At 39.4% G+C, this 27,409-nt stretch overlaps 1 protein-coding gene across 2 annotated transcripts in view; it reads left to right on the top strand.

Annotated features, from left to right (window-relative positions):
* The window catches only part of LOC133462859 (regulator of G-protein signaling 6-like), a 53,868-nt gene that overhangs the window by 12,384 nt on the left and 14,075 nt on the right, over positions 1 to 27,409 (top strand). For both annotated transcript variants that reach the window (XM_061744315.1, XM_061744313.1), the window contains exons 3-8: positions 21,337 to 21,436; positions 22,836 to 22,886; positions 22,966 to 23,072; positions 24,407 to 24,458; positions 24,882 to 24,946; positions 26,970 to 27,046. In XM_061744315.1, coding sequence (XP_061600299.1) covers positions 21,337 to 21,436; positions 22,836 to 22,886; positions 22,966 to 23,072; positions 24,407 to 24,458; positions 24,882 to 24,946; positions 26,970 to 27,046 — 452 coding nt within the window. The remainder of the gene's footprint in view (positions 1 to 21,336; positions 21,437 to 22,835; positions 22,887 to 22,965; positions 23,073 to 24,406; positions 24,459 to 24,881; positions 24,947 to 26,969; positions 27,047 to 27,409) is intronic.

Here is a 27,409-nt window from a genome sequence, read left to right as displayed (position 1 = left end):
CTAAGGGGCACAAAGTGGGCCAAGACAATATTGTCCACACCATTACACCAACCAGCTAAAGCCAGAACCGTTGATACATGGCAGCTTGGATCCAAGCTTTCATGTTGTTTTTGCCAAATTCCGATGCAACCATCTGGATGTTGCAGCTGAAAGCAGGACTCTTCAGACCATGCAACATTTTTCACGTCCTCTAAAGTCCAATTTTTGCTTTTCTATCATCTTACAACTCATTCTCCTCTGACCTCTGAGATCAACAAGGCTTTTTTAGTCCAAACAACTGCCTCTCACTGGATATTTTATCTATTTCGGACTGTTCTCTTCAAAGCCTAGAAATATTTGTGAGAGAAATTCCCAGTTAATCATCAGTGACTGAAACACTCAGACCAACCTGTGTTGCACCAACAACCATGCCACGTTCAAAGTCTCTTAAATACCATTTATATCCCAATCTGATGCTCATTTTGAACTTCAGCAAGCCATTTGGACCATGTCCACAGGCCTATATGCACTGAGTTCCTGCCATGTGATTGGCTGATTAGCCATCTCTGCCAACAAGCAATTGAATAGGATACCTAACCATGTGGCACAAGTTAACCTCCGTTGCAAGGTCACTTACTGTACCTGCCATCAACTACATCACCCATCATTGATGGCTCAACCACTCCACATGAAGCTTCTAACTGCAGGTCCAGGGGCCTCATTTATAAAAGAGTGCGTAGGATTCATACTAAAAGTGTACGTGCGCTCAAAAGCCGAAAATGGCGTGCGCACAAAAAAAATCCTGATTTATAAAACAGTGTGCACACACACCTGCACGCAATGTTCTCTTTATAAATCACAGTCCACCTGGAAGGTTGCGCAGGTGAATTCACCTCATATCCCGCCCTCTACACGCCCACTTTCTACCATGAATGGTCAATGCCAAGTACTTGATGACTGTTTTTGCATATAAATGAGTCAGCTGAGCATGCGCAGCGCCACCTGCAGCCTGTTTCTTACACTGCTGTGCGTCAGGATTTATGAGACATGTGTCGAACCAGGCCACCGTGCCACTAAATTTGTCAGAACCATGTTTGAGGCATAAATTACGTTTGTACATTTATTGAATGCAAATGTTTACGGTTCACACAGACAAATTCATTTTTGCTCGGAGCCCTTATAGCAATGTGAGTGCAGCCAATACCGCCGATTACATTTGGGAAACCTGCCATTGCTGCAAATTGCCTTTTAATGTTGGCCTGTTCACCCACAGTGTAAGGAAACCAGATGTATTGACTGGTCATTTTAATAATGCTGTCCAAAATGGCTGGCATTATAATGCTCAGTGACAGCTGTGATGTCCCAGACCTAAAGACTGAATTTAGATATTATATCGTACCTCAAAGGGGCTTTAGGCAGAACATGTAACATTATTTATTGTTAATCAAACACATACCTGTCGGCTAATTCCCGCTGGAAAGAGCATCCTGACCATCCTGATCCTGATCCATTTACGTGATCCTCCAGCAGTGCCAGCGCATCCATTGTGCAGCATTACGCACGGCTGTCACCACGCAATTTATATTCTTACTCAGCAATTGGACTGATTGTTACACACCTTGTCACGATAAATAATCAATCTGGTGCTATTCACCGCTCCATACCATTTGAAGATGGAAGTATGATACACAGGGGTTCAGACATCTCTGACGCCGGGCTAAATTTATAAATAATGCATCTTTGTGTATGGTATCATGGCCATCATGATCAACAGTCAATCAGGACTGGGATACACGCTTGTGAGGACAACATGAAGGGGCATATCTCACACTGAGACGCAGAATCATGTTCTCTGAATGAGAACTGATTACTTACAGTAAGCCACATTTCCTGCCATTTCTCTTTTGCAACCATTGTTTCTTCATTATGACAGACAGTCTAACTTTGTTACAGGATCCTCTTTTCAAGCAAACCCACAGCTGGTTATTAAACTATTAAAGGGCCAAACCAAATTACTTGCGCGTGAAACAGAGTGAGTGCAGTATGAGTTTGGGTTTCCTCAATTAGGCTGATGAAAATTTGGTAGCCGATTTGAGCAATAAGAAAAGATTAGCAGATGGTTTACAGTATTTGTCTTGTTGAGGAAGATTTTAAAGGAGCGTCAAAAAAGAAGTTTTCACATGATCAGAGAAAACAATATTCTGCGCAGAAACCCACATTTATATAAAGGGAATCAGGGTGAATGAAGCTGATTCTTCTGTACCGTTGTTTCACCCTTCCTCTTTGGCATTTTTGCTCATTTTCAGCCATAAGTTCATTGTCACTTGACGAGAGGGAATCGCTCCTTTCTAGCTCTTTGAAAGGAAAAAGTGACGACTTTGTCACAGCTGACAGCTTTTTTTGCGTTAGCACATTTTATCCCTGACATCAGAATGTTCTCAGTATAGTGAACAAAGCTGATCAATATCGTTCTCTGGGTACAAAAAGAAGAGCTTGATCCTGCTTGTGAAACATTTCATATTCTCATATTTGAAGGATTCATTAGAAGACTCCGTCTCTGCTCTAAAAGATAATAAAAAAGCTCTAAGCGGATGAAAAATAACAAAATCTCACACATCTAAACGGACGTGAATTGCTCCAAAGGAAGATGAAGAACGTAGTGCAGCCAACTACATCATAGGAGGAGCTCTTGCAAATGCAGTGTAATTACAGCTCCATCTGTTAACACGGCCAACGCCACTGTTTATAGATAAATCTGATTGGTTAAGAGCGAGAGAGAGATGAGGTTTACCTCAAATAAAATGTGTAATTCAGATAAGTGCGAGACAGCTGGAGACAGAGGGTTTCATCTCTGCACTGCTGAGCTGCAGGATGGAGTGTGTGCAACCAGAGTGGTGTGACTCTTTGCAATCGTCTCTGGGTCCAGGCTGAAGTAGGAATGAGTCACCCAGACCCCGAATGTTAATCACCCTGGCTACTCTGCCTAAACATGGCCTGGAGGAGAGACCTCACCATTTGGATTTGCTCCAGAGAAGCTGTTGCATCCTTGAAATCACATTCTCGACAGCTCACTTCATTTCTGACATCCTCGACTGATAACCCTGCCTTTAGGGATTTCTATGTTAATCATGCTGTCGCCACATTGCCCCAATATTAAAAAAAACAAAGAAACAATGATTGGACAATCGTCCTTCAGTGTTTTTTTTGGCGGTCAAGTTGCAGCAGGAGTCAAAGTCGCTACTCTTTAAGGGAGTCAGCCAATCCTTTGCTTTCTTCTTTCCTCCTTTTCATATTGAAAGTAACAGAAATTGTAGGAGACTTTGCTTTGTTTTCACTCCAACTGTTCCGACAATAACTCAGATGCAAGATCCACACCACAGATGTGATTACTTCTATCAAACTGAGCGAAAAAACAACGCAGCAAGGGGAAGAACTGAACCAGAATCCTGCTATTTTCAGGCCTGCTTTTTAAAAAAAAAAGCAGCAACAAAAAACAAACAAGTATAAAGACAAGATCTAAATAATAAGAAATCTACATGAGCTATTACAGCTACACGAGCACGTATGTGAGGTGCTTCAAACCGAGCGGAAAAAAACATCACCCTCCACCAAACTCCACAACTAACTACTTAGAAGTGTCAGACACCATGAGCTTAATTCATTTAGACACTCCAATACATCCTGGCTTTAATCTGACACCACTGCATTTGCTTTAGTTGAAAATTGGTCTTCATTAGCAGAAAAGAGAAGAAGGTAGGAAGGGAGTGCGGATGCTTTTAAGCTTGTAATAATCGTCAGAATCGATCCTGCTGAGCCCAGAGACACAGAGGAGGTAATTATTGTGCATTTGGGTGGTATCGCCAGAAGAAACTAACGTGGTTATTTCCACGCTTTGCAGGCACATCTGGCAGAAAGCAGAAAATGCACATTCATGATTGTGTGATTTGTTTTCCACAGTAGGCGCATTTGTTTGAATATTACAGTAAAACGTTAATGAATGAAGCAATGGTCAGCTGCTGTTGGTTTTGGTGTGACGTTCATGTTCTCCTGACAGCTGAACTCATTACACGCATCTATCACGTAGTCTGGGTTCATCAAGCTGTGTTGCAACTATGAAAAGATTGATTAGCAGTGTTGAAAGTCAATGGAGAGAATCTCTTCCAGAGGTGTCAAAAGTATTCACATTCATTACTCAGGTAGAAGTATAGATACTAGAGTTTAAAAATACTCCTGTAGAAGTTGAAGTATCAACTCAAGTTTTTTACTCAAGTAAAAGTATAAAAGTACTGGTTTCAAAACTACTTAAAGTATAAAAGTAAAAGTAATGTAAGGGGGAAAAAAGCCATTGAAAATGAATGCATCTTAGTATAATGCAAATATATTAAAGAACCATATATGTGTACTATTGAGCATTAACATGTGTTTCAGAGAGCAGGAGATATGATGACTAGTTGCCTATAAGTATTGTAATGGTGCAAAAAGTCAAACTTCAGAGGCATGTTAACATTTATCCTAACCTTTATTGGAATGTACATCCAAGTTTAGTTGCAGGAATCTGAGGGAACGGATGTAAGAACAAAACTGGACAAGAACATCTGAAACAACCACAACCAAATTCACTCTATCCGGATGGAGCAATTTAACTGGATAGTTTCTTTTTAAAGGCCAAAATGAAATAGAGTAACAAGGCTGTTTTTAAAATGTAAGGAGTAAAAAGTACAGATAATTGTGTGAAAATGAAAATAGTAAAAGTAAAAAGTCGTCTGAAAAATAATTACTCCAGTGAAGTATAGATAACCAAAATTTCTACTTAAGTAAGGTAACGAAGTATTTGTACTTCGTTACTCTACACCTCTGATCTCTTGCATACTGTATATGTTTAGGCCTGAAGAAAAATGATCCAAACTCTGTAAAACTCTTCCTTACATGATCAAAGTCACTATAATGCCTAATGCTCTGCTATTATATGCCAGAGGATCAACCAGCAGGATACAAGACCTTCGTAATAGCATATCACTAAAAAAGTAGAAGTTCTCAAATCAGCTTTGACCTTTTGATATGCTCAAAGAAATGATTTGAATAGTAATTCACTACAAGCCATTAATATCCAGTAATCTCATCTATAAATGTATTGCCGTCCATGGCCTGTTAGCCCGGCTGCTAATGAGAAGTCGTCCTTGATTCTCTGGGCTGAGATAAAGCAGGCAACTCTGTGAAGATTATGTTCTTTGATTTCACCAGTGCATTTAACACAATTAAGCCCGTTTTACTGTGTGAGAAACTCCACAAGACACAGGTGGACGCCTCTACAATTGGCTGGATAAATGACTACCTGACAAACAGATCTCAATTTGTGAGAGCGAGGGCTTGTGTGAGTGAGTGGGTGGTTCCCAGCACAGCGGACTGTACTCTCATTCCTCTTCACGCTGAGCACCTCAGAGATCCAGCCCAAGTCGGAGTCCTGCCATCTCCAGAAATACTCAGGTGTGTCTGCAGTTGTGGGGCGTGTCAGTGATGGACAAGAGACCGAGTGCACAGAACTGGTGGAGCATTTTCTGGCACGCTCTAGGAACAATCATTTCATCTTAAATGTGAACAAGACAATTGGATTTTACGAGCCAGGATTAAGTCAAACAGTTTTTCCTTCATGGAGAAGAATTGAATGAGTATTTCACCTGGGCAACCGACTGTACTGGAGATACAACAGTGATGCTCAGAACAAGAAGCGACAGAGCAGACTGTACTTGTTGAGGAAGCTTCAGTGTTTCCAGCAAGATGTTGCATATCTTCTGTAAGTCATTCATGGAGAGTGCAGTCTCATCTGTTACGTTATGTTATGAATCTTTATTTCGGCTTGTACACACTTTTATACAAAACAACATGAAAAGGTAAAAAAAACAAAACATTTCTTTTGCCGAAAAGGTGTAGGCTGAAGCCGTAGCTTAAATATGAGACATTAGCTTTACCCAATTACTTTACTAAAATATAAAATTGACGTTTCACATTCTAGAATGTTTTTGATAGTATACTTTATAATTATAGTGTTTTATATTTATTTACAGTATTTTCTTTAAACATTTCTTTAAACTTGACGACAGAGCGACACATTTTTAGGTTGTTATTACAACTATTTCAAATTTCTCCAGCCTTAATTGATGTACATTTCTTTTTAATATTAGTTCTTGCTGTCGTCATCTCAAACATGAGTTTCCCCCTCAGGTCATAGCGGGTTTCTTTTATTTGGAACAAATCCTGAATGTAGTTTGGTAGCAGATTCTGCTGGGCTTTAAAGGCAAATAAAACAGTTTTCTGCTCTGCTATATCATGGAATTTTAAAGTATTATATTTAATAAATAGATTATTTGTTGGTTTATAATAGTCAGATCTATCAATTATCCTTAACGCTCTTTTCTGTAACAGGAACATAGGGTTTTATTGTTTTATATATTTATATATCTGCTGTCATCTGTTCGTGTAGGAGCATCCGAGCCTGTGACAAACAAAAATTGAAGCTGATAAATAAGGCTGGCTTTGCTCTGGAGTCATTAGAGCTGATTTAACGGAAGAAAGATCCTCTTCACAAAACAGTTATTCAAGACTAGAGCATCTTTAGATCTGCTGCAACAACGACCACTACAGGATTTTCTTCCGTCCTTCCTTTCTGCCTCAACCACCTGTGACGACTCTTTGAAAAATACGTGGATAATGAAAGTTGCTCCAACATGTAATTTCCGTTCTGGGATTAATAGTGTCCTTGAGTTAGGTTGAGATCTACATCTTTCATTCATCAGTGTGTCATTTGCTGAAGGACATCACATTAACTTTTAACTCACTGACTCTATTCATTAAACATACAATTGCACTCAAAGGCTTGTCAGAAGATGCTAAATCTTTCTATAGGAGGCTGTTTTTTGCAAGCCTTTGTTTTTTTCCCCTTCCAAAATCCAACTTAGTTTCTTTATTTTAGACAAACGTTTATACTGCAGTGAAGAGAGAAACTCATATTTCCAGCCATGCTTGCTTTAGAGGACGTCACAAACCCTCGCTGACTTACAACCTGCTGTCACCCGCAGATGGGATGCTGCTAGGGAGACAACACAAAGGGCCAATCATTCTGAAATATGGCAAGAGGACATTAGATCGCAGAGGATGAATACTTTTCTTTTTAGGAAATCCATTCAGCTTCTCAGACATAAGATCATTGCCAATTTTAGCTCAGCAAACATAACAGATTTGTTTTTTTGCTCCTCTCAGGTGAAACAAAAATGCTTTATGAGCAATAAAATGCACTGGATATTGACCAAAGGAAGTTAATTGACTATAAATAATCGATCAGCAGCAAGTAAGGAGTTTGTTGCCATAAAACACGCCCAATGTAGAGTTTGCACTTTACCGTCAATCAATTCAGCATTTTGGGAAACACTGATGAAGTGCATTTTTTTGCCTATGATGTAATTGACAGAGCTTCCCACTGATCCACTGAGCCTTATTTACTTTCACCACAAGCAGTTATGGTATCACAGTTAGACGAGTGCTGTGTGAGAGAGACAACGGCGGTGAGAGAAGGGCCAGTACTGCAGACGTTTCCTCTGCAGGTTCATATCAGGAAGGAGAGTCATCCCCTCGGGCACTGAGTGCAGCAAAGTCTATTACAGCTGTGTGGCACCTCTTGTTCCCCTTTGGCACTGCGAGATGAGATTTCACCTCCACACGTCAAACGGCGTGGCCAAATTTCATTCCCTGTATGTACGAGCTGCAAGTAACGAGGCTTTATTGCCAGCGCTCTGTAAAGTCAACATCACATCTGACACCAAGTGATGTGCTTAGAAAACGATCCTCGCCCTGATTACTTCTGCTGCAGATTGGACTAATGTTTACGAGTATTAGGGCCAAACAAAAAAACAAAAAAAGGAAATTACGAGAATAAAGTCATAATGTAATGAGAATAAAGTCGTAAAATTACGAGAATAAAGTCATAATATTACGAGAATAAAGTCGTAAAATTACGAGAATAAAGTCATAATATTACGAGAATAAAGTCGTAAAATTACGAGAATAAAGTCATAATATTACAAGAATAAAGTCGTAAAATTACGAGAATAAAGTCATAATATTACGAGAATAAAGTCGTAATATATTATAAATATATAAATATAACTTCACAAGATGCTCAATATTCCTCATTTTAACACAGGGAGAAGAAGCTCTTCCTGTTAGAGTTCTCATAAATTATATTCTCATAATATTACGACTTTATTCTCGCAACATCACGACTTTATTCTCGTAATGTTACGACTTTATTCTCGTAATTTTACGACTTTATTCTCGTAATATTACGACTTTATTCTATTACAACTTTATTCTCGCAACATTACGACTTTATTCTCGTAATTTTATGACTTTATTCTCATTATATTATGACTTTATTCTCGTAATTTCCAATTTTTTTTTGTCTTAGTTTGGCCCTAATACTCCGTCGTAAATGTTGGTATGCAGAGCCTTTTTTTTGTTTTTCTTTAGTTTTTTTTACACTTTGTGACTAAAATCCCACCGCTTGTGAGAAGAACGAGCACAGGTAATGGGGATATCAGGTCTGCAGTAACAGCTGTGTGTGGGCGATTGTAGTACAACAGCGGAGAAAGGAGGAGGAGGGATGGAGCTTAATGACACACAGTCTAGCTGTAAAAATCCTCACCCACACCAGCCGTGGCAGAAAATCCATGCGTCTTTAAAGGTCAACAGCCTCTTTTACACACACGACTGCTCCTGAGTTCAGAAGCACACGAGGAGCAGAGCTAAGACACAGCAAAGTATAAAAATGTTTCGGCAGATCAAAACACGTCGTCTGTCACTGACTGGAGAGAGGGAATTAGGAACAGACAGGGTTGAAAAGAATAAGAAAATAACATTAAGAAAATCGTGTTTGAATGTGGCTAAGCTCATTAAGATGTGACATGTTATTTGGCTGCAAAGTGATGCTATGTGGTACTTTACACACATGGATATGGAAGCTGGTGATTCAAAAGACAGACTAAAGTGTGTGTTGTGGGGGACAGAGATGAGTGCAGGTGGCAGAAGGCCCAAATTGCTTGCTTGCTATGTTGTGACTAAATAAAACAAGTCTCGTATAATGGCCCTTGATGCCAATTCCACGCGGTTGTTGGTACAACAGGGTTTTCCAAATACCAGCACTTCAAAAGGAGGCCACATGGACTATAGTGGAGAGGAAAAGTTTGGACTTTGGCATAAATTAAAAGTGAAGGTGAGATATGTTGTTGAATCTGAAGCCAAACTCTGTCATGGAGACATCCCAGGTGGTTTGTGCTCTCCTCTTCCTCCCCCCTCATAGATGAGTAGACTCCACAGTGACAGAGCTGGCCTCCTGTGTCTCAGACATCAAGAGCGGGCATGTGGGCCCTGCGAGGGACGAGGCAAAACCGGGGCTCGACAACACCTCCTCTCTCCTCGCTCACTCTAACCCAATTACCAGCAGGCCTCGAGGAACGGGGCCGCCAGGAGTGGCGCGTCTGGGGACGATGCCAACATCAAAGATAGACAGATGGTCCTGAGGTTTTATCACCTCAAACTAATTTCCTGCAAGTATTTTTACATATTACCTCCTGCAGTGCCCTGGATTAAAAAGTAAAGTGGAAGACAGATAAATACAAAAGATGAAAATAAATTGAATTTGTAATCCGTCTCACCTCTCTGAGCAGCTTCCTTTAGCTCTTATCAAGGAGAATTACGCCACATTTGAGAATCTCAAAGGCACTTTAAACATAAAAGTTTTATCTTCTGACTCGCACTTGACATTTTAATATTTTTTGCGTGCATCCTAGCATAACAGTGAACATGCTGGGACTTGGTTAGCATGGGTCAGCAGGTGGAGAAATAAAAATGCCACTTTGATTGTGAGCGTCAGGCAGATCCCAGCAGATGCTCTCTTTGTGCTGCAGTCTGTCAGCTTTCTTCACTTTCTCTACCATTTTTTCCCCCTCATTTTAACTGATCCAAATGAAAACAGCCTTCGTCTGCTTTTCTTTCCTCAATAACAGACTTGCAGCGGTGACGCTGAATCTTGAAAGGGTGTAAACTTTATGCATTTATAGTGCTATTAGTAAATGATGTCTGGCAAAAAAAATATGGAGAGTGAACCACAGGTAATGTGATTCTCTCTCACAGGAGCAAATGACCTTTAGTGGCTGCCTGCTGTAGCCGAGGCTCATTTCTGACAAGTAATCAAACCAGCACAGATAGAGTAAAAACCAACGTCTAAAAGCAGCCGGAGCAGCATGAGGGTGTCGATGCCCTTCATTTTACACGGTGTCTCTTTTAGAAGTGGCTCCCGTATCTGAGCAGGCCCCTGTTTTTCCTGCACTTAAGTCCTTAGCAACCTGCTGAGTATCCAACAACAGACATTTACAAGAGGTGAGAGGATCTTTTTTCGGTCCTCCTTGAGCCTCATCAAGAGAAAGGTGACCTGATGAGTCACTGTGGTTGGTGGGCAGGCTTAAACTCCCCTCAGTGACACTGCTTTAACCTGACAGTCGCTTTTATTCTCAAACTGAGGAGCAGAGCAGTGTTGGTCCATTCATTAAAAAAAAAATGTATAAATAAAAATCAGCAAGCGTTGACTACAAAATTCAGTTCAATCAGTTCCATTGTTTATATGTTTACTGAGACTTCTTCAAGCACTTAAGAAAATCAGAATGGGTGATTCAACACAAACATTTCCCTGCGTGGCATCAATGTAGAGATGACGATTTTAATTGTTTATGTTTATGTTGTAGTTCAGATGCGCATTCTGCACACGAGTGGGTGTGGGCATGCAATGATATTTCTGTAAGTGATTCATTTGCACATCTCAAGGCTCTGTTTAGACCTGGTATTGACATTTGTTCCAAGGGATTCAATCACGTGTGAACAGCTCTAAGCACATCTGTTCACACCTGGTATTAGCATGGGTCTTCTTAGCATGGCCTAACAATGCAATCTTAGATTTTTAGCAGTGCATCTGATTTTTTTAAGAAATCTGTGATTTCTTAAAAAAAAGAAAAAAAAAAAAGCTACAGAAAACCAAGTTTTAACCATTAAAATGATTAACAAAACATGACTTTTCACAATTGGAATAAATAAAATGTAATCTTATCATAATTTTAAATAAATAAATAAATAAAGGGAACGAATCATATCTGGGGCTGATTGTGCTAATTGTGCCAACATGTGGATGAATCCTGGTTTTGTCTTTCCACTTTCTTGTCATCATACGGGATACAGCGTTAAAATATTGCTGCTGGTGTTAAACGTTTTAGCATTTTAATTGGTGCGGGCGGCTGCTTTCTGCAGCTTGCTGTTCCGCACACTTCTCTTAAGCTGTGTATCAGTTTAAGACGCTGGAATATATCAACCGTACAGGCTCCCTAAATTGTCATGGACAACAGACATCAGTTTGAATGGCGTTGGATGCCGTAAAACCTGAACAATTTCCATTTTTAGAGACTCATTTTGGGAAAACGCTTTACTTTTACCAGAGCACTCTGTTATGGCTGAGCGCTAGTGAATGATGAATTGACAGATCTAGACCTTTGTACATTTGTTGGAGTTGGACCCAGTCAAAATGGCCCTTCGGGTGGAGGGACTCAATGTTCCCCCACATAGTGGGGAACCACTTGAGGTGGTTCAGGCAGTGGTTAGGATGCTCCTGTATGTTCCTAGAGTGGTGTTCCGGGCATGTCCAACCAGGAGGAGACACTATGACAGACAGTACAAAGGGATTATATCTTTACGCCTACTTGAGAATGCCTCGGTATTCCCCTGGAGGACCCAGTGGAGATGTCCGGCGAGAGGGAAGGCTGGGCCTCTTTGCTTAGGCTGCTGCACCAACACACAAACTCAGATAACTAGAAATTTAAAAAAAGGAAAAAAAAAAAAAAAAAAAAAAAAAAAAAAAAATATATATGCAGACAAAAAAAAGAAAAAGAAATTAAAGAATTGATGGATACACACATTTCATAAGTCCTGTATGCTTCGTTATTTATTTATTTATTTTTATATCAGGTTCTGCTGTTTTTCCAGTACTTCCAAGTTAAATGTTAAAAGCCAGTGCAGGAAATGATGCATGCACAGAGCTACACAAGGCAAGGCAAGTTTATTTATATAGCACAATTCAACACAAGGTAATCCAAAGTGCCTTACATCGACATTAAAAGCAGCAAGACACAATTAAACAGTAAATAATAAATAAAATGATAAGAAAAGAGGTAAAATAATAAAAAGCACAAGTTGTTAAAAAGTAAGGGCAGTAGAGTCCAGCAGGTAAGTATTTAATTTAAGAGTACGCTTCAGTAAACAGTAATGTTTTTAGCCCTGATTTAAAGGAGCTGACAGGTTTACAGGTTAAGTTACACAGGTTTCAGTCCAGTATAACATTTACTCACAGGAACTAGCTTGACTTAATTGGCATTATCTGAGTATGTTAGTCAAACTACTACGTTCGGTCAAGTTCGATTTCAATCAAACTAAAAGCCCATTTATACTCTACATTTGAAGTGATAAAGCCTTTTGTCTGTATTGTGCTGATTTTGTCCGTCTTTGGGTACGTAGCCTCAATGGTTAATATCATGGACAAAGCAGATAAATATCACCAGAGGTCATGGGGGCAGCATTGAGCACAGGGAGTCGATTGTTAACTAAACACGATATAGGTGCGCTAAGTGGTCCTCTTCACCTGATGAGGGGAGCTACGCAGCGAAGCAGACTGTCAAATGTTTTGGAGAACATAAAAGTATTGAAAATGACATCTCCGAGTCAATGTCACGCACGGGTAAAATTAAATAAAAGAATTCCCCGTTTATGTACTGACGTAAGTTCAGTCGTCTACACACCACCGCTGTTCGCACTACTGTTCGCACTACTGTTCGCACTACTGTTCGCACTGTGGTTTTTCGTTTCTTGTGCCTCCAAAGTACCGCAAATAAAACACTGAACATTGAGTTCACTGTTTTGCAATCACCTACATATCTATATATCTATATGGATCAATATATGTGTGTGAGTGTGTGTTTATGAATGCAAACTGTGAAATTAGATGAGAACAGGAGTGAAACGGACATTCATGGGTTTCACAACAGACGAATGTAGATTCAGCCATGAAGCAATGTAAACCCTGTAGAAATAAAGATATTATTTTCATATAAACCCCACCAAGTGTTTCGGCTGAAAAACAGCAAATAGCTATTAATCTGCAGACGCTGTTTGTTAGTAACAGTAATGGACTCATCACTGCCCCCTGGTGGATGAGCTGCTAAGCAGCAATACAAATCCAAATAACGTACGACTGAATAATGTTTGGAAACGACGGATGTATGAGCATACAAAGGTGGAGCATAAATGGGGCTTAAGATATTAAATGCATAATAAAAGTAAGACTTGAATGCAACAAATGCAAAAACGTGTGTTTATTCTTTTCTAATGGCATGAAGATGGACTGACTGTGTCAGATCCAGCAGAGACTTGGCATGCTAAGACAGGTGTATGGTGACAATAATGGGGAGGAGTAATTAAAGGAGAAGGGGAGGGGGGCTTCTATATCCAGCAGGCTTTATTTTCACCTCAGTCCTCAGAGCATCACGCACCAGCTGGAAGTCACTTAATTATACAGCCGGTTCAGAGCAGAGGTCAAAGTGGCGCTCAGTTGAGGGTTATGTGGCAGGTCGTGTACTTGCAAAGAAGTTTGGCTGCAATATATCCAGCTATGAGTTGCAGTGTAGATGATTATTTATACATTGATTGTTTTGCAGTTCTAATAGTCTGAAGATGAAGATATGTGACCAAGTTACTGTAACATACATATATTAACAGTAACTTTTATAAGTTGTATTATGATTTTGATGCTTGAATATCCAGCAGACAGTGGCGTTTCATCACCGCTGGTTCTTATATGCAGGTATAAGAACCTATATAAGAATTAGGCTAGGGGCTTTAACTGTAAGTGATGCAGCAAAGGATTAACTGTTGGGATCCACTGAGAAGGTAACAAAGTTAACACCCTGCAGCAGTCAGCAACTTAAACCATAAGCAGATATTAAAAAAGGGAAAGTTTACAATTTAGTTACGCTTAAAGGCAAGAAACTCATTTAAAGTATGATGTATTTGCAGTTAGATCATTTGGCTGTAACATAATCAACGCAGCAAAGAACGCAAAGAAAAAACAACTGCTATCTTCGTGGCAATGTCAAGCAGCAGCCTCAGAATAACCATTTTAGTGGGATTACAAGCCATAAAAATATTAACAAAATTGGGGATTTGAAGCACCGTCAAGTGTCAAACCGCTGGCCCAAAACATGGGTGTTGTTTTCAGGCCTGACGTTTTGGTGTCGTTTGGTGCTTTTACATAAATCTAAATATTAAATTCAAGGCACACGTTGTTAAGAGGAGACAGATGTGGTTGTGACTTCACAGGAGTGGGTGGAACAGTACTGCAAATCACTGACATAGCCAACAGTAAATGTCTTCTAAAAGAAACATTTTTTGACGAAAACATACGTAATAGAATAATCATTTACTTTTACTATGTGTAAGGTATTTGTAATTATAAATGCAAGCTGTTGTACAAACCTCAATGGGATTAGACTAGAATTATCACTAACTCTCCAGGCTTTTACATTCCCTACAGATTATATCAAAACAAACATAAAGAAAAGGGGAAGCTTCTCTAGTTAGATTAGAAACATGCAAAATGTCGTTCTTCTGCTGCGTTTCCACAGCTACTTCTATTGTTTAAATAGAAGTAGTTTTTCAAACATTAAAACTTTTCAGAGCCTCATAAATACTCCATCTTCATCCGGCTGTCACTGATATGTCATAGTTCATCTTTTTTCATCCCCCCGCCTGGACATCCATTGTTTTCCTCACAGTCCCCCCCCCAAAAAAACTCTTTCAACTTTGACATGCAGAATGTGCCCCACTCTGCTGACGACTGTTGAATCATTGATGTCGCTATTAGTGCCTGATCCATCTTCTGGCAGCTCCAGTCTCATTTCTGGAGACAGGGCCATTTTTTAATAGCTTCATCCGTCACCATTTTTGGAAAAACTGGCACAGCTTTTCAGTTGCTGAGAGAAACTAATGTTTCCCATCCCACTCTGCCACGCAGAGTTTAACATGACATATTCACACAATGCTTAATTAAGTTATACCCCCCCCACCCCCACTTCAGTAATTGCCAATTACAGAACCATGCTAAAATAAGTAGTTGCCTCTTATACGGACTTGTCCGACTATTAAAGTTGAGTCTGCTGGTTCACATTCTCCATTTAACCCTCAAATCTCCTGTGCCCCGTGTAAAGGAGGTTCAGGCAATCAACAGGTTGTTACAGACGCCATACAGAGACTGAGTACTCAGATTACAGTAATGAATGAAGCATACACATCCAGGTTAAAATGTGCACATACATGTGCAGTAAATGCAAGCATAACGGTGCAGATAGTGTTTTCCCTTTATAGAGCGCGTTGATGAGGGGCATGGGGCCGTTATCACATGCAAGCAGCAATATTCAGCTCTCAGAAACCGTCCACACCAAGCTGCAACACCAGTAACTTGCACAACTGAGAGATACAAAGTGCACTTTCTGTAAGTTTGTCAAGTGCTTCTTGCCTGTTTTCATTATATAGAGAGATAATTAGTTATTTTTTATTAAAGGTATAGTCTGTGATTGTATTCAAAAACATGTATTGCTATACTGGGTGAAATGGTCCTTCCATCCTGAGAGTAGCCAGTGAATATTTTCTGAATGTGTTCAGAAAAAGGAATGAAAAAAATCCGACCCCTCTTACAGCTTTAATCCTGTAAAAACTCTGACCAATCTGTTTTTTGCGCACCGAATGGCATGGATTGGTCGGAGGACCAGAGGCTTGGCAGGGGGGAAAGAACCAATCAGATGCCTTCATTTTAAGTCCCGCCCACGCCCCCCTCTGTTCCATGCGCGCACTCTGCTTCCAGCCCACGTGTCCACTTCCCACGGGTCCTCCTCGGCTCAGTGTCCCAGTGTAACCCCCCCATACTGGGGACGGGAGGTCTCCATCCCGGCGAGGGCGGAGAGCGCCGGTGCGGGTGGCGGTGCCCTGCGGTGCCGTGCCAACTGTGAGTGTTATCATAAGAAAGTGGAAACGTTAAGGTAAACAAGCAACTCGCCAACCAATGGGAAGGTCACGTAAAAACAAAGTTTGGGCTCTAGGACTGCTGAAGGTGTGTGGTGTATAAACATACTCTGGTATTCATGTATGCACCAAAACGTTGGAGCAGCTTCATGGAATAGTGTTGTGTGGTCGAGCAGCCTCATGCAAGCTTCTCATCACCAAGTCAAATACCAGACACTGGATGTAGTTCCGTAAAGCACAGCGACAATTAACTATGTAGCGATGGAATGGTGTTGTGTGGATTTGATGGCTTATGCTTCTCTGTTGGCAGTCAGAGAGGCGAGTCTGGTTTGGCAAAAGCCAAGAGATTGTTGTCTGACTGCACCGTGATAACTCTCATGTTTGATGGAGGAGGGATAGTGGTGCTGTGGACTGGTTTCAGGGTTTTGACCAGGTGCCTCTAGAAGCAAACTTCTTGGTATACTTCAGCCCAGCATGACAATGCTTTGATTCTTCCAATTGTGTAGCAATAGAGAATTTTCAACATGACTGTAGCCCAGTGCACACAATAAGGCTAGTAAAGACAGTTTGTTGACAGATATTGTTCAAAATGTACGCATAATGTTGGCTGTTGCTGAAAAGGACTGCTAAAATAGTGACAGAGCTTTTGGAAACAATGTTTACAGCAGTATATAACATTTTAACATTTCAGCTGTGTGTGTGTGCGTGTGTGTGTGTACATATTATATATATATATATATATATATATATATATATATATATATATATATATATATATATACATATATATATATATATATATATAGACTGGAAGATTAAAAAAAGTCAGTTTCTGGCATATGTATATATATATATATATATAATATATATATATATATATACCTATGTATATATATATATATATATATATATACGACCTGTTGGCCTTAAACTTCTTCACCCATATGGATTGGTAAAGTTAGCTTCCAGCAGTGCAGTGGGTGCTGAGAATAGTATTGAAAAATGTGTGTTTTCTATGTACAAACATTGTGAAAAAAGGCAAAGGCTATAAAATGAAACACAACTGAGTTTGTGCAACATATGGGGCCCACTTGTACTTGGGTATCATTATCCCTAATTAACATATTTTAGTGCAATATCTTGGTTTTGCCACCCACATTATTATTCTAGTTCACTTCTACTGCTCTCATTAGCATCACTGATAAAAACTCTACTCATTACCTGACAGAAGAGAAAGGGAGGAAGCCCTGTAACCATTCTGTAAAACTAGTGGAGCACAACAGCTACGGAGCAATTTCACCTGCAGGAACTGAGGAAGATCAAAGCAGACGTAGAGGAAGCATGTAAACTGAATGAATTGCACCAAAATGAGGTTGAGTATAGAATAAAGTTACCGGTATTTATTAGATGTGGGTGATATGAATGCTGATGTCAGTTTGGTCAACATCTAATTCAGTTTTGTCAAGACAAGCGGCTAATTATTTTGAGTAAAGTGCTGCGGCCTGCGCATTGTCACGCATGAAGCATGGGACTAATTAAATACATAATCTTGGCTGGATCACTGTACTGATACAGCTGATGCATGATTGTATTGAGAAAGTTGACATCTTGTCTGATGTAGTCACAACAGGTCACAGACCTGTGTGAAATTCTAAATGTTGAGTCTTTATCTTAGTTGATTGACCATGATGACCATGGCCAGACTGGAAGATTAAAAAAAGACAGTTTCTGGCATTACAATTCCCTGACTGCTAAGGTCTTAGATGATGTACCTTTGGATGCTATCAGATGTAAAAATGTTAACTGCAGGGACCAAAATCCTTTTGGGGCTTTATGTCAAATATTTACATGTATTGATAATGTTCTAGCTCGAGCTTCTGAAAAATGAGTGCTTTCAGGAAAGGTTCAGCAAGTTCCAGGGTATGAATGTAAAAAATATGCATATTTTTGATTTAAATAAGCTGTAGTGTTTATTGGATGCAATGAGCTGGTTACAACTTCTGGAACAAGTTATCATTAAAACATAACCCTACCCTGTACAACTATTGATGGGGTCACTGGGTCTGAAATATTTCTGAAATGTGGGGAAAACATGAATTGTTTAACTGTTTTAAAAGATTAAAATTATGTTTTCAATGTGGTGTATATAATGGTGAGGATTTTTAAGATCAAAGGTGAGCGATACAATAATTTGAAAGTGAACAAAACATGTGGCATGTGGTATCTTCAGTATCCTGAGCAGACACATTCAGTTTAAAAGCAGGTATGTGTGTATGTGAACCTCAGGACGTTGTCAGTCAGTATAGATGTAATGGTGTGGTAGCTGGACCCCAGGGATGACACATGACACAGGTTTGAAAGACAGGAGTGGATCTGGCAGAGCTCAGGAAGAGTGGAGGAAACCCCTTCTGGGTAGTGGTAACAGAGCCGTCCCAAGATACCAATGTTGGTAAAGGTATAAGATTGATGTGTAGTAATTAGAAAGGTTTAAGTTCCTCAGAATCTCCAGGAAGGTGCCAGGAAGGAGAAAAGTGGAGCTCTGGTAGAGGTGAGGAGCATCAGGAAGTTTGGTTGGATCTGACAGGCTCAGGATGAAACAGACTGAAGAAAAATCTGTAGAAGACTTGACCTGGCTGGTGGTCAGTTAGTCTGAGTGTACAGAGAATCCACAACTTGAAATAAGAGAGCTCGGCAGGCTCTTGATCAAACATCAAGCCGGATTCAGAGAAACTAAAAACGGGTTAAATTCCGCGGAGGGTTCGGGAGGCTCTGGATCAAGAGACAGAAGGTCATTATGAAGCACATCAATGGCTGGAAAGCTGGGAGAAAACACGGTCTGGGAACTGTGGAAAGTCTGAGGACCTTCAGAAGACTGGAGTAGGTAACATATGTTACCTATCAATGTTTATCTATTATATCTTCACATCCCCCCAACCTGGACACAGACATTCAAAAATACTTAGACATCCATCGCTCTCTCACACACACCTTCTATTCTCCTTTTCTTTTTTTATCCGTTTGTCTTATGTTTGCATGTCTGTCCTCTTTAATGCAGCACGATTCACCACACGTTTATTTTCACACACTACAACACATTACACAAACACCACGTATGTATACATACACATAAGTGAAAAAAGGCTTTACCAAACCACGCTACTAAACATTAGTATATATGCAGACAACTCAGTAACTGAGAGACTGTCAAACCTTGCCAATAGAAGATATAATAGTACAATATCTATATTATATCTAGATACATTTAAGATGTTTTACAAAAATGTTTTTTCCATCTAAAATAACAAGGCATTTCCTCATATTTGATAAGGATATTGCATTTTTGCACTGTACTCGCTCATCTCTAGTGTAATAATTACAAAGAAAGACTTCAGGTGGCTTTTTAATGGCGCATCCAGAGCTTTGCTGCAGGTAATGTTATACTACCCACCTATATTTTATGCTGTGCTGCGCAATTTCATCTACAGATTTAGGCATTGGGGAACTAATTTAAAAAATCTAATTAGTAAATGATCTGATACGAAGTGACTGCATTTCTGTTTTTATTTATCTTATATTTGAATTAAAGTTAGATGTTACTTAGATGATGGTACACATTCTGCAGGCTGCAAGCACATATGCAAATGAATGTAAATGTTGTGTCAGGTGTGTATTATAGCTTCAAAAGATCATACTAGTGCTTAGCTGGCTCTTTGTGTGCATAAGTGTGTTCAGACGGATACGTGATGGAATGCATTCCTCCTCTGCAAAGAGTTTGCAGTTCCCCTCACAGCTCTCCTATGCCTTTCTGCTTTGCCAGTTCACGCAACACTCATTTTGCCACTGCTATGTCGTTATTACTAGGCGGTACGGGGGTGTATCAGGGGCAGAATTAAACGTTATACCATTTCATGTCTGTATGATTTGCAATGCAGATCAAGACTCACTAAAGGCACCACAGAGGTGGTGCAATCTGGCTGTGTGTGGATGAGTGTATAAGCATTTAGTGTAAAAGCACTTGGAGTAATCAACAAGAATAGAAAAGTTAAGGTTTTTCTCCCATTATGGGAGTTTTTACCAGCCATTGTTTATGTCTATGTAATAATTGCTCGGGGGTTTATGTTCTGTGTCTCTGGAAAACACCTAGAGATAACTTCTGTTGTAATAGACGCTATATAAAATAAAATTGAACATAAGTGCAGCCCATTTACTCCTAACTTTGAAAAAGTATGCACAAAGCCTAATCATTGCACGCCCAGGTATAGCTCTTGGTTCTTATACTACAGTTTTGAACTTCTGGACAACATTTCTATAATACTATGACATCTATATGCATCATTATTTCTCTTTCTATTTTACATTTATGGAAACCAGTTCATATTTTATTAATCTATGGCATATTTACACATACAGGTTCAGAAAACACGAAAACTGGGTTTCAAATCCTACTATATTCATGTGTAGCGTGACGTCTCTCCTTGGAAAAAAGCTACAGAGTGTGCCCTTTATAAACCATTTCAACGAATTAGTGCAGCTTCCTCCTGATTGAACGCATCAAGTACTTGTTTTTTAGTATCTACCTATCCATGCTAGCTGAATTGTTTTCTTGGTCCTTGAATTTGCCTTCCTGTTGAGCTACTAGCCACGAGATCCGATCCATCCCCAGCCAGTATTAGGTGCTACAATATTAGATGAAAGAGTGTGTGTGTGTGTGTGTGTGTGTGTGTGTTTGTGTGTGTGTGTGTGTGTGTGTGTGTGTGTGTGTGTGTGTGTGTGTGTGTGTGTGTGTGTGTGTGTGTGTGTGTGTGTGTGGGGGTGGTGGTGGGGGGGGGGGGGGGGGGGGGTCAAGGGGATGATTCTATGTGGGGGTGTAGGGAGGGAGGGGTGCCTTTTTTCTAGTTCTTCAATTTTATTTTATTCCTTTTGGGGTAATATTGTCTATTGCAGTTTTTTGTTGTTTTTTTACCTTTATAATATATTAGTGTGATATGTTACTATTTTATATATGTATATATATTTGTGTTTTGGGTGTTTTGTGTTTTGGGGGGTTATAAAAAAGAAAAAAGACATTTCTATTGTACTCTATCGTGAGCAATGATGTACAGGATTTCTTTTTGAATAAACAAATCTTTAAAAAAGAAAAAAAAAGCTACGGAGTGTGATAACATAGTTTTTTTTATTTCTCAACCTCAACCTCAACAGATTGAAGACATCGTTACACGAATACAGGATGAGAAAGCGGGAGGTGTGGCCATCCGAACCGTCAAAAGCTTCCTCTCCAAGATCCCAAGCGTGGTATCAGGTTCGTGCTTGTGTGTGATATTATGAATGTTTCATCCGCTGTCATGCTACACACTCTCTGTAAAGGTTCTTCAAGAATAAGTTTCACTAGATCAGCATTTAAGGTGTTGACATCTGCGTATGTTTGCTCTGGCCAGCAAGTGCACTCACCAGAAATACATGAGTCAGAATCAGCAACGCAAGTCTGACCTTTTATTCTTGTTTAATCTGTTTTATTCTGTTTAATCTCTGAGGCAGATGATGTCTTTACCGATAAGACCATACTCAGCAGGGAAACAGCCTGTGGTGTGACGCTGTCCTTGTCACCACTGCAGAAAAGACTACTTCGCTCCTTTACCCTTCCGTCTTTGTGCCTTTCTGTGTACAGGCTGCACTCATTAGTCACCAGCACTGAATGAAGGGCTCACTTTCTCACTTTCTGAAGCTATGTCACTGTTTCACAGCCTCCTAGGGCTGATGTCCTCACAGTTTCTTCCATCATCCTTTGCTGAGAACAAATATGACATGAAAGAGAAAAGACTGCAAACATGGGTAACACTTTACAATGGGTCCTACAAGGGTCCTTTAATTAACGTTAGTTAATGCATTATTAAGCATTACTTAACAGTTTAATAATAGTTAAATAACCATGAGTATGTATTACTTAACATGAATTAGCATATTAGTTAATGCATTAATAAACAGTTAATTAATGTCTACTGCTCAGAGTTAATTTATACATTAGTAAGCATTAATAAGCGTTACATTATGTAATTATTTATCCATATGTATGCATTACTTAGTATTAAGTAATACATTAGTTAATGTATAAGTAAAACGTTAATAATGCCCCTAGTAATCATTTACTAATTGTGTTTATTTGGAGTGAATAAGCATTAAGTAACAGCCACCTAATACATCTACTAATCATGCACTAATGGGTAGTTGTTACTTAATGTTTATTCACTCCAAATAAACACCATTAGTAAATGATTACTAGGGGCATTATTAACGTTTTACTTATATATTAACTAATGTATTACTTAATACTAAGTAATGCATACATAAGGATAAATCATTACATAATGTAACGTTTATTAATGCTTACTAATGTATAAATTAACTCTGAGCAGTAGACATTAATTAACTGTTTATTAATGCATTAACTAATATGCTAATTCATGTTAAGTAATACATAATAATGGTTATTTAACTATTATTAAACTGTTAAGTAATGCTTAATAATGCATTAACTAACGTTAATTAAGGGACCCTTATTGTAAAGTGTTACCCAAACATGTTAACCTTACATGGTACTCAGACACAGCTTTGTTTGAACATTGAGGCTTTCTTTGAAACAGTTGTAGAGCTGGAATTTGAACGCTACCTACAACTAATCAATGTCCTTCTCTGAATAATAGGGGCAGACATTGTTCAGTGGCTGATGAAAAACCTCTCCATCGAGGATCAAGGTAAGCCACTGAGGAGTTGATAATAGCTGACAAATAAATGAGCACTATTTCACATGTGTGCCTGCTCTCATGTTCCCAGCTGAAGCCATCCACCTCGGGAGTCTGGTCGCGGCCCACGGTTACATCTTCCCCATCTCTGACCACGTCCTGACGCTGAAGGATGACGGAACCCTTTATCGCTTTCAGGTAGAGAGCAGTCTGCTGTGAGAGGTGATATTTGTTAGGAGGCCTCAGAGAGTAGAATAATGAGATGGTGCTTGTTTATCAGAGGGATGTGTTTGCTGCATGATGCTAATGAGAACAATCCTTCCTAAGCCTATTACTCATCTCACCAAGGTCGATACTACATATCTCGACTGGAAGCGGCATCTCAGCGAGAGGAGGGTGTAGAATAGGGGCCTACAGGTCAACCCCGCAGCTTATCAGACAAGGTTTTTCTTTTTTTTTTTCTTCACTAAGCCTCATCTTATCCGGCATGAATTTGGGCAGATCCCTGCGTTGGCTGTGGCTCTGTGACGGCTCATGACTCTGACTGGGACGTTACCAACTTAATCCGGCAAGCCAGTTAGAGTAGGCGAATCCCCTGATGGGAAGCTCTGAGCCGGCTGCACGCTGGCTCTGCACTTTTCACTGCCCCTGCTCCTCCTCCTCAGCCCTACCTCTGAATGCTTTTATTGCTTCAAGATTAAAAGCCATTATTGTGATTGTGCAGCGAAGGCAAGGCACGCCACGCTTGCTCATTCAGCGCGGGCTAAAAATATTCCTTGTGATGTTGATGCAACAGGGCCACGTCATCTCAACCTCTGAAAAGCCTCCTCGGTGCACCTGAAATATGTTTTTCCAGCCTGGATGACGGCGCTGTAAGACACAGAGGCCGTCTAAAAATAGATATATATTATACTGGAGGTAGAACATATATATTGGTTTTCTGATGTTTGATAATAAATCACACTTTTCACCAAACAGGGTTATAAACAACCTTAAAATGAGATGCTAAATATTAAACATGTAATCTTTCTGTTTTCTGTTCACTTTAGTTCATTAATCAACATCAGTCTGTTCCCCTCTGGCTAATTACCTTTCTGTCAAATTCTGCATGTGATATATATGTAGCTGAAAAGTTCTGATTCTGCCCTATTTTTGAGAATACATGACAAATGTGAATAATAAATCATTAATGGACTTGGGAATGAACTTTAAATCTATAATATGAGCTGCAATGGATTATTAAATATGAAGAGAGAGAATATAGCTATCATCACTCCTCAGATACTTATACATTTAGCGCATATATCTGACAGATTGTAATAAAATAATAATGTTTCGCCCTTTTCAATCAAATTGAATTGAATTGAATTGAATTTTCATGTAAAATAAATGTAAGAGGCGTGTTTAAGAATGTCATTTGAAGAGTTATTATTTATTTTGATTATAAAAGCATTCAAAAGAGAGTGGAATACATATTTTATGAGGAAATAAACACATTCTTCTTGTTTTGCTTCCGCTTGGGTTTCCTGCAGTCTCCTTACTTCTGGCCTTCAAACTGCTGGGAACCTGAGAACACAGACTATGGTGAGTCACACGCTTTCTGGCAGTTTCTGCCTCTTTGTCTAGATCAGCTAAGATCTCCGTAACGCCTTCAGCTGCGACTCTTTCTCTTGAGCTGAAACTCAGCTCACACTGTAGATCTGCTGCTGGCACTGACTGAGTATTGATCCACAGGGTCATTCCCTGTCATGTACCTGGCCCTGAGGAACACCCACAGGAGACACAAGATTAGCTTAACAAATAAAGGGACAGTTACTGATCTTTAAACAAGTTTTATTACTATAACTTTGAATATCTCCTTCCGTACGACAAGATTCATCGGTGGTGTTGCTTCACACGGCTGAGACATTGGTTCAATAAAAACAGAGACTTGCATTTTAAATATTTACCCTTTCTGACAAACTCAGCTACCCTTTTCATGTTTCTTTTCCCTCTTTTCCCCTCTAGCCATTTACCTCTGCAAGCGCACCATGCAGAATAAAGCCAGGCTTGAGCTTGCCGACTATGAAGCTGTAAGTAAATTGTCATTTTGGTTTAAGAATTACCGGCACGCACAGCGATATCCTTGCACACAGACAAAAAATGTCCTAAGGGAATATGAAAAAGTAGATTGTCAGAATTCTGCTTCAGGAGCACGATTTGACACCAGTCATTTACTGGCATCAAAATGTAAACAAAAAAAAAAAAAAGTCAAGTTTGCTCGATGTCAACGGATCAATAAAGTCTCAAGAGGCGTGTTATTGCAGAGCTGATCTCTCGCTCTCACACTCAACGGCAAACTCCTGCACTTTAATATTCTACATGACTCTGCAACTATTGTCCAGGAAAACTTCCTTCCTCCCTTATTCAGGTCACTCTGGGGCTTCAGGCCTCATTGGTCTCACTGTTAACATGCCTGTTGGTTGGACTTTTTCTCTTTGTAATGAGGTCACATACTGGAACTCTAGCAGTTGCTAAGGACGCACAATTTCAGCCGCAATCTTTGATCCCCTGAATCCAGTTAGAACAACTGAAGGTTTTCTACTTCAGAGTCACGGTTGTGATTACTGCATTGATTTTCAGTACTAAAACAGTTTTACGGAGTATGTTGGTCCCTAATAAGCTTGATTGATAGTCACTCCACCAACCGATACGAAGACCATTGTGGTTGTGGGTATGTCAGGGAGCTGCACTGGTGTACGCTTACATATCTGAAGAAAGACATTACAATGCAAGGTATTGTTGCTTTTATGGATTAAGAGGTTGCAGTTGATACCGCAGGGGAGGATATTAACATTACAAGAGTCATGATCTCAACGCTCTCCATAGACGGATTTCACATTCACCATTTTTTTTCTTTTTCACTTTTTTTAACTTCATCATGTATATATGTCAGCTGTCATCACTTAAGCTGCATGTCATTGAACATTTTCTGTGAATTTGGGAATTTGAGTATAATATTACTTTAAAGGTGATACTGCTTGTTGTTCTGTTAGACTTCAAAGGTTCAGGAAGGTATCGGTAACGTCACCAGAGCTTTCTCTAGACAGTCTATGGTTTAACATCCAGAGGTGTCAAGTAACGAAGTACAAATACTTCTTTACCTTACTTAAGTAGAAATTTTGGTTATCTATACTTCACTGGAGTAATTATTTTTCAGACGACTTTTTACTTTTACTCCTTACATTTTCACGCAATTATCGGTACTTTTTACTCCTTACATTTTAAAAACAGCCTCATTACTCTATTTCATTTCGGCCTTTAAAAAACTATCCAGTTAAATTGCTCCATCCGGATAGATTGAATTTGGTTGTGGTTGTTTCAGATGTTCTTGTCCAGTTTTGTTCTTACATCCGTTCCCTCAGATTCCTGCAACTAAACTTGGATGTACATTCCAATAAAGGTTAGGATAAAAGATAACATACCTCTGAAGTTTGACTTTTTGCACCATTACAATACTTATAAGCAATTAGTAATCATATCTTCTGCTCTCTGAAACACATGTTAATGCTCAATAGTACACATATATGGTTCTTTAATATATTTGCATTATACTAAGATGCATTCATTTTCAATGGCTTTTGTCTTTAATGGCTTTTTTCCCCCTTACATTACTTTTACTTTTATACTTTAAGTAGTTTTGAAACCAATACTTTTATATTTTTACTTGAGTAAAAAACTTGAGTTGATATTTCAACTTTTTAAACTGTAGTAACTTTACTTCTACCTGAGTAATGAATGTGAATACTTTTGACACCTCTGGGTATCGGTAACGTCACCAGAGCTTTCTGTAGACAGTCTATGGTTTAACATCACAAAATCATTCTTTTATGTCCGATATCTAACAGTCAAGTCTTACATTTTACCTGAATGTGGTTGAATATAACTTTTCGGGTATTGTTGCAGTGATTTTTTCCAGTGAAAAATGTGGTTGGGTGTTAATTGTTTGCAGTAACTGAATTGGACAAGCTAGACAAAGTACCTTTACTGCATGGCTGTCATAATAATAGTAATTAAAGTAACACCTGTAACGCCTTGTCCTATTCTCTGTTCCAGGAAAATCTTGCCCGACTACAAAGAGCTTTTGCGAGGAAGTGGGAATTTATCTTCATGCAAGCTGAGGCACAAGTCAAGTGAGTGAACGTGTGAATCATTCTTCTTGTCATGTGTCATGTCAGTGGGATTAGGTTGAGATTATGGATAGAATCAGGTTGATGCATTCCCTCTTAGAAAAACACCAAGTTTTAGTTGATGCTGTGTGGTGATTACCCCTTTATTAACAGTGACTCTTTTATATCCCGCTTTGACTAAATGGTTGCGTGCACCAAACACAGTCATTATTTATTTCCCTGCTGAATTAAACACATACCGGTAAATGCTTCTCATCACCCTCCGATTGCTTAGCTAGACTACAGCCTGCTGGTTGGTATGTGTAAGAACAGTAAGTCAGCTTTGTTCAGCTTTGTCATTCAGTTAGGACACATTTATCCTCTCTT

The sequence above is a fragment of the Cololabis saira genome, chromosome 16, assembly GCF_033807715.1.
Source record: "Cololabis saira isolate AMF1-May2022 chromosome 16, fColSai1.1, whole genome shotgun sequence".
In the NCBI taxonomy this organism is placed as follows: Eukaryota; Metazoa; Chordata; class Actinopteri; order Beloniformes; family Belonidae; genus Cololabis; species Cololabis saira.
Note: the sequence above shows the minus strand (reverse complement) of the source record. Positions and strands in the feature narration are given on the sequence as shown.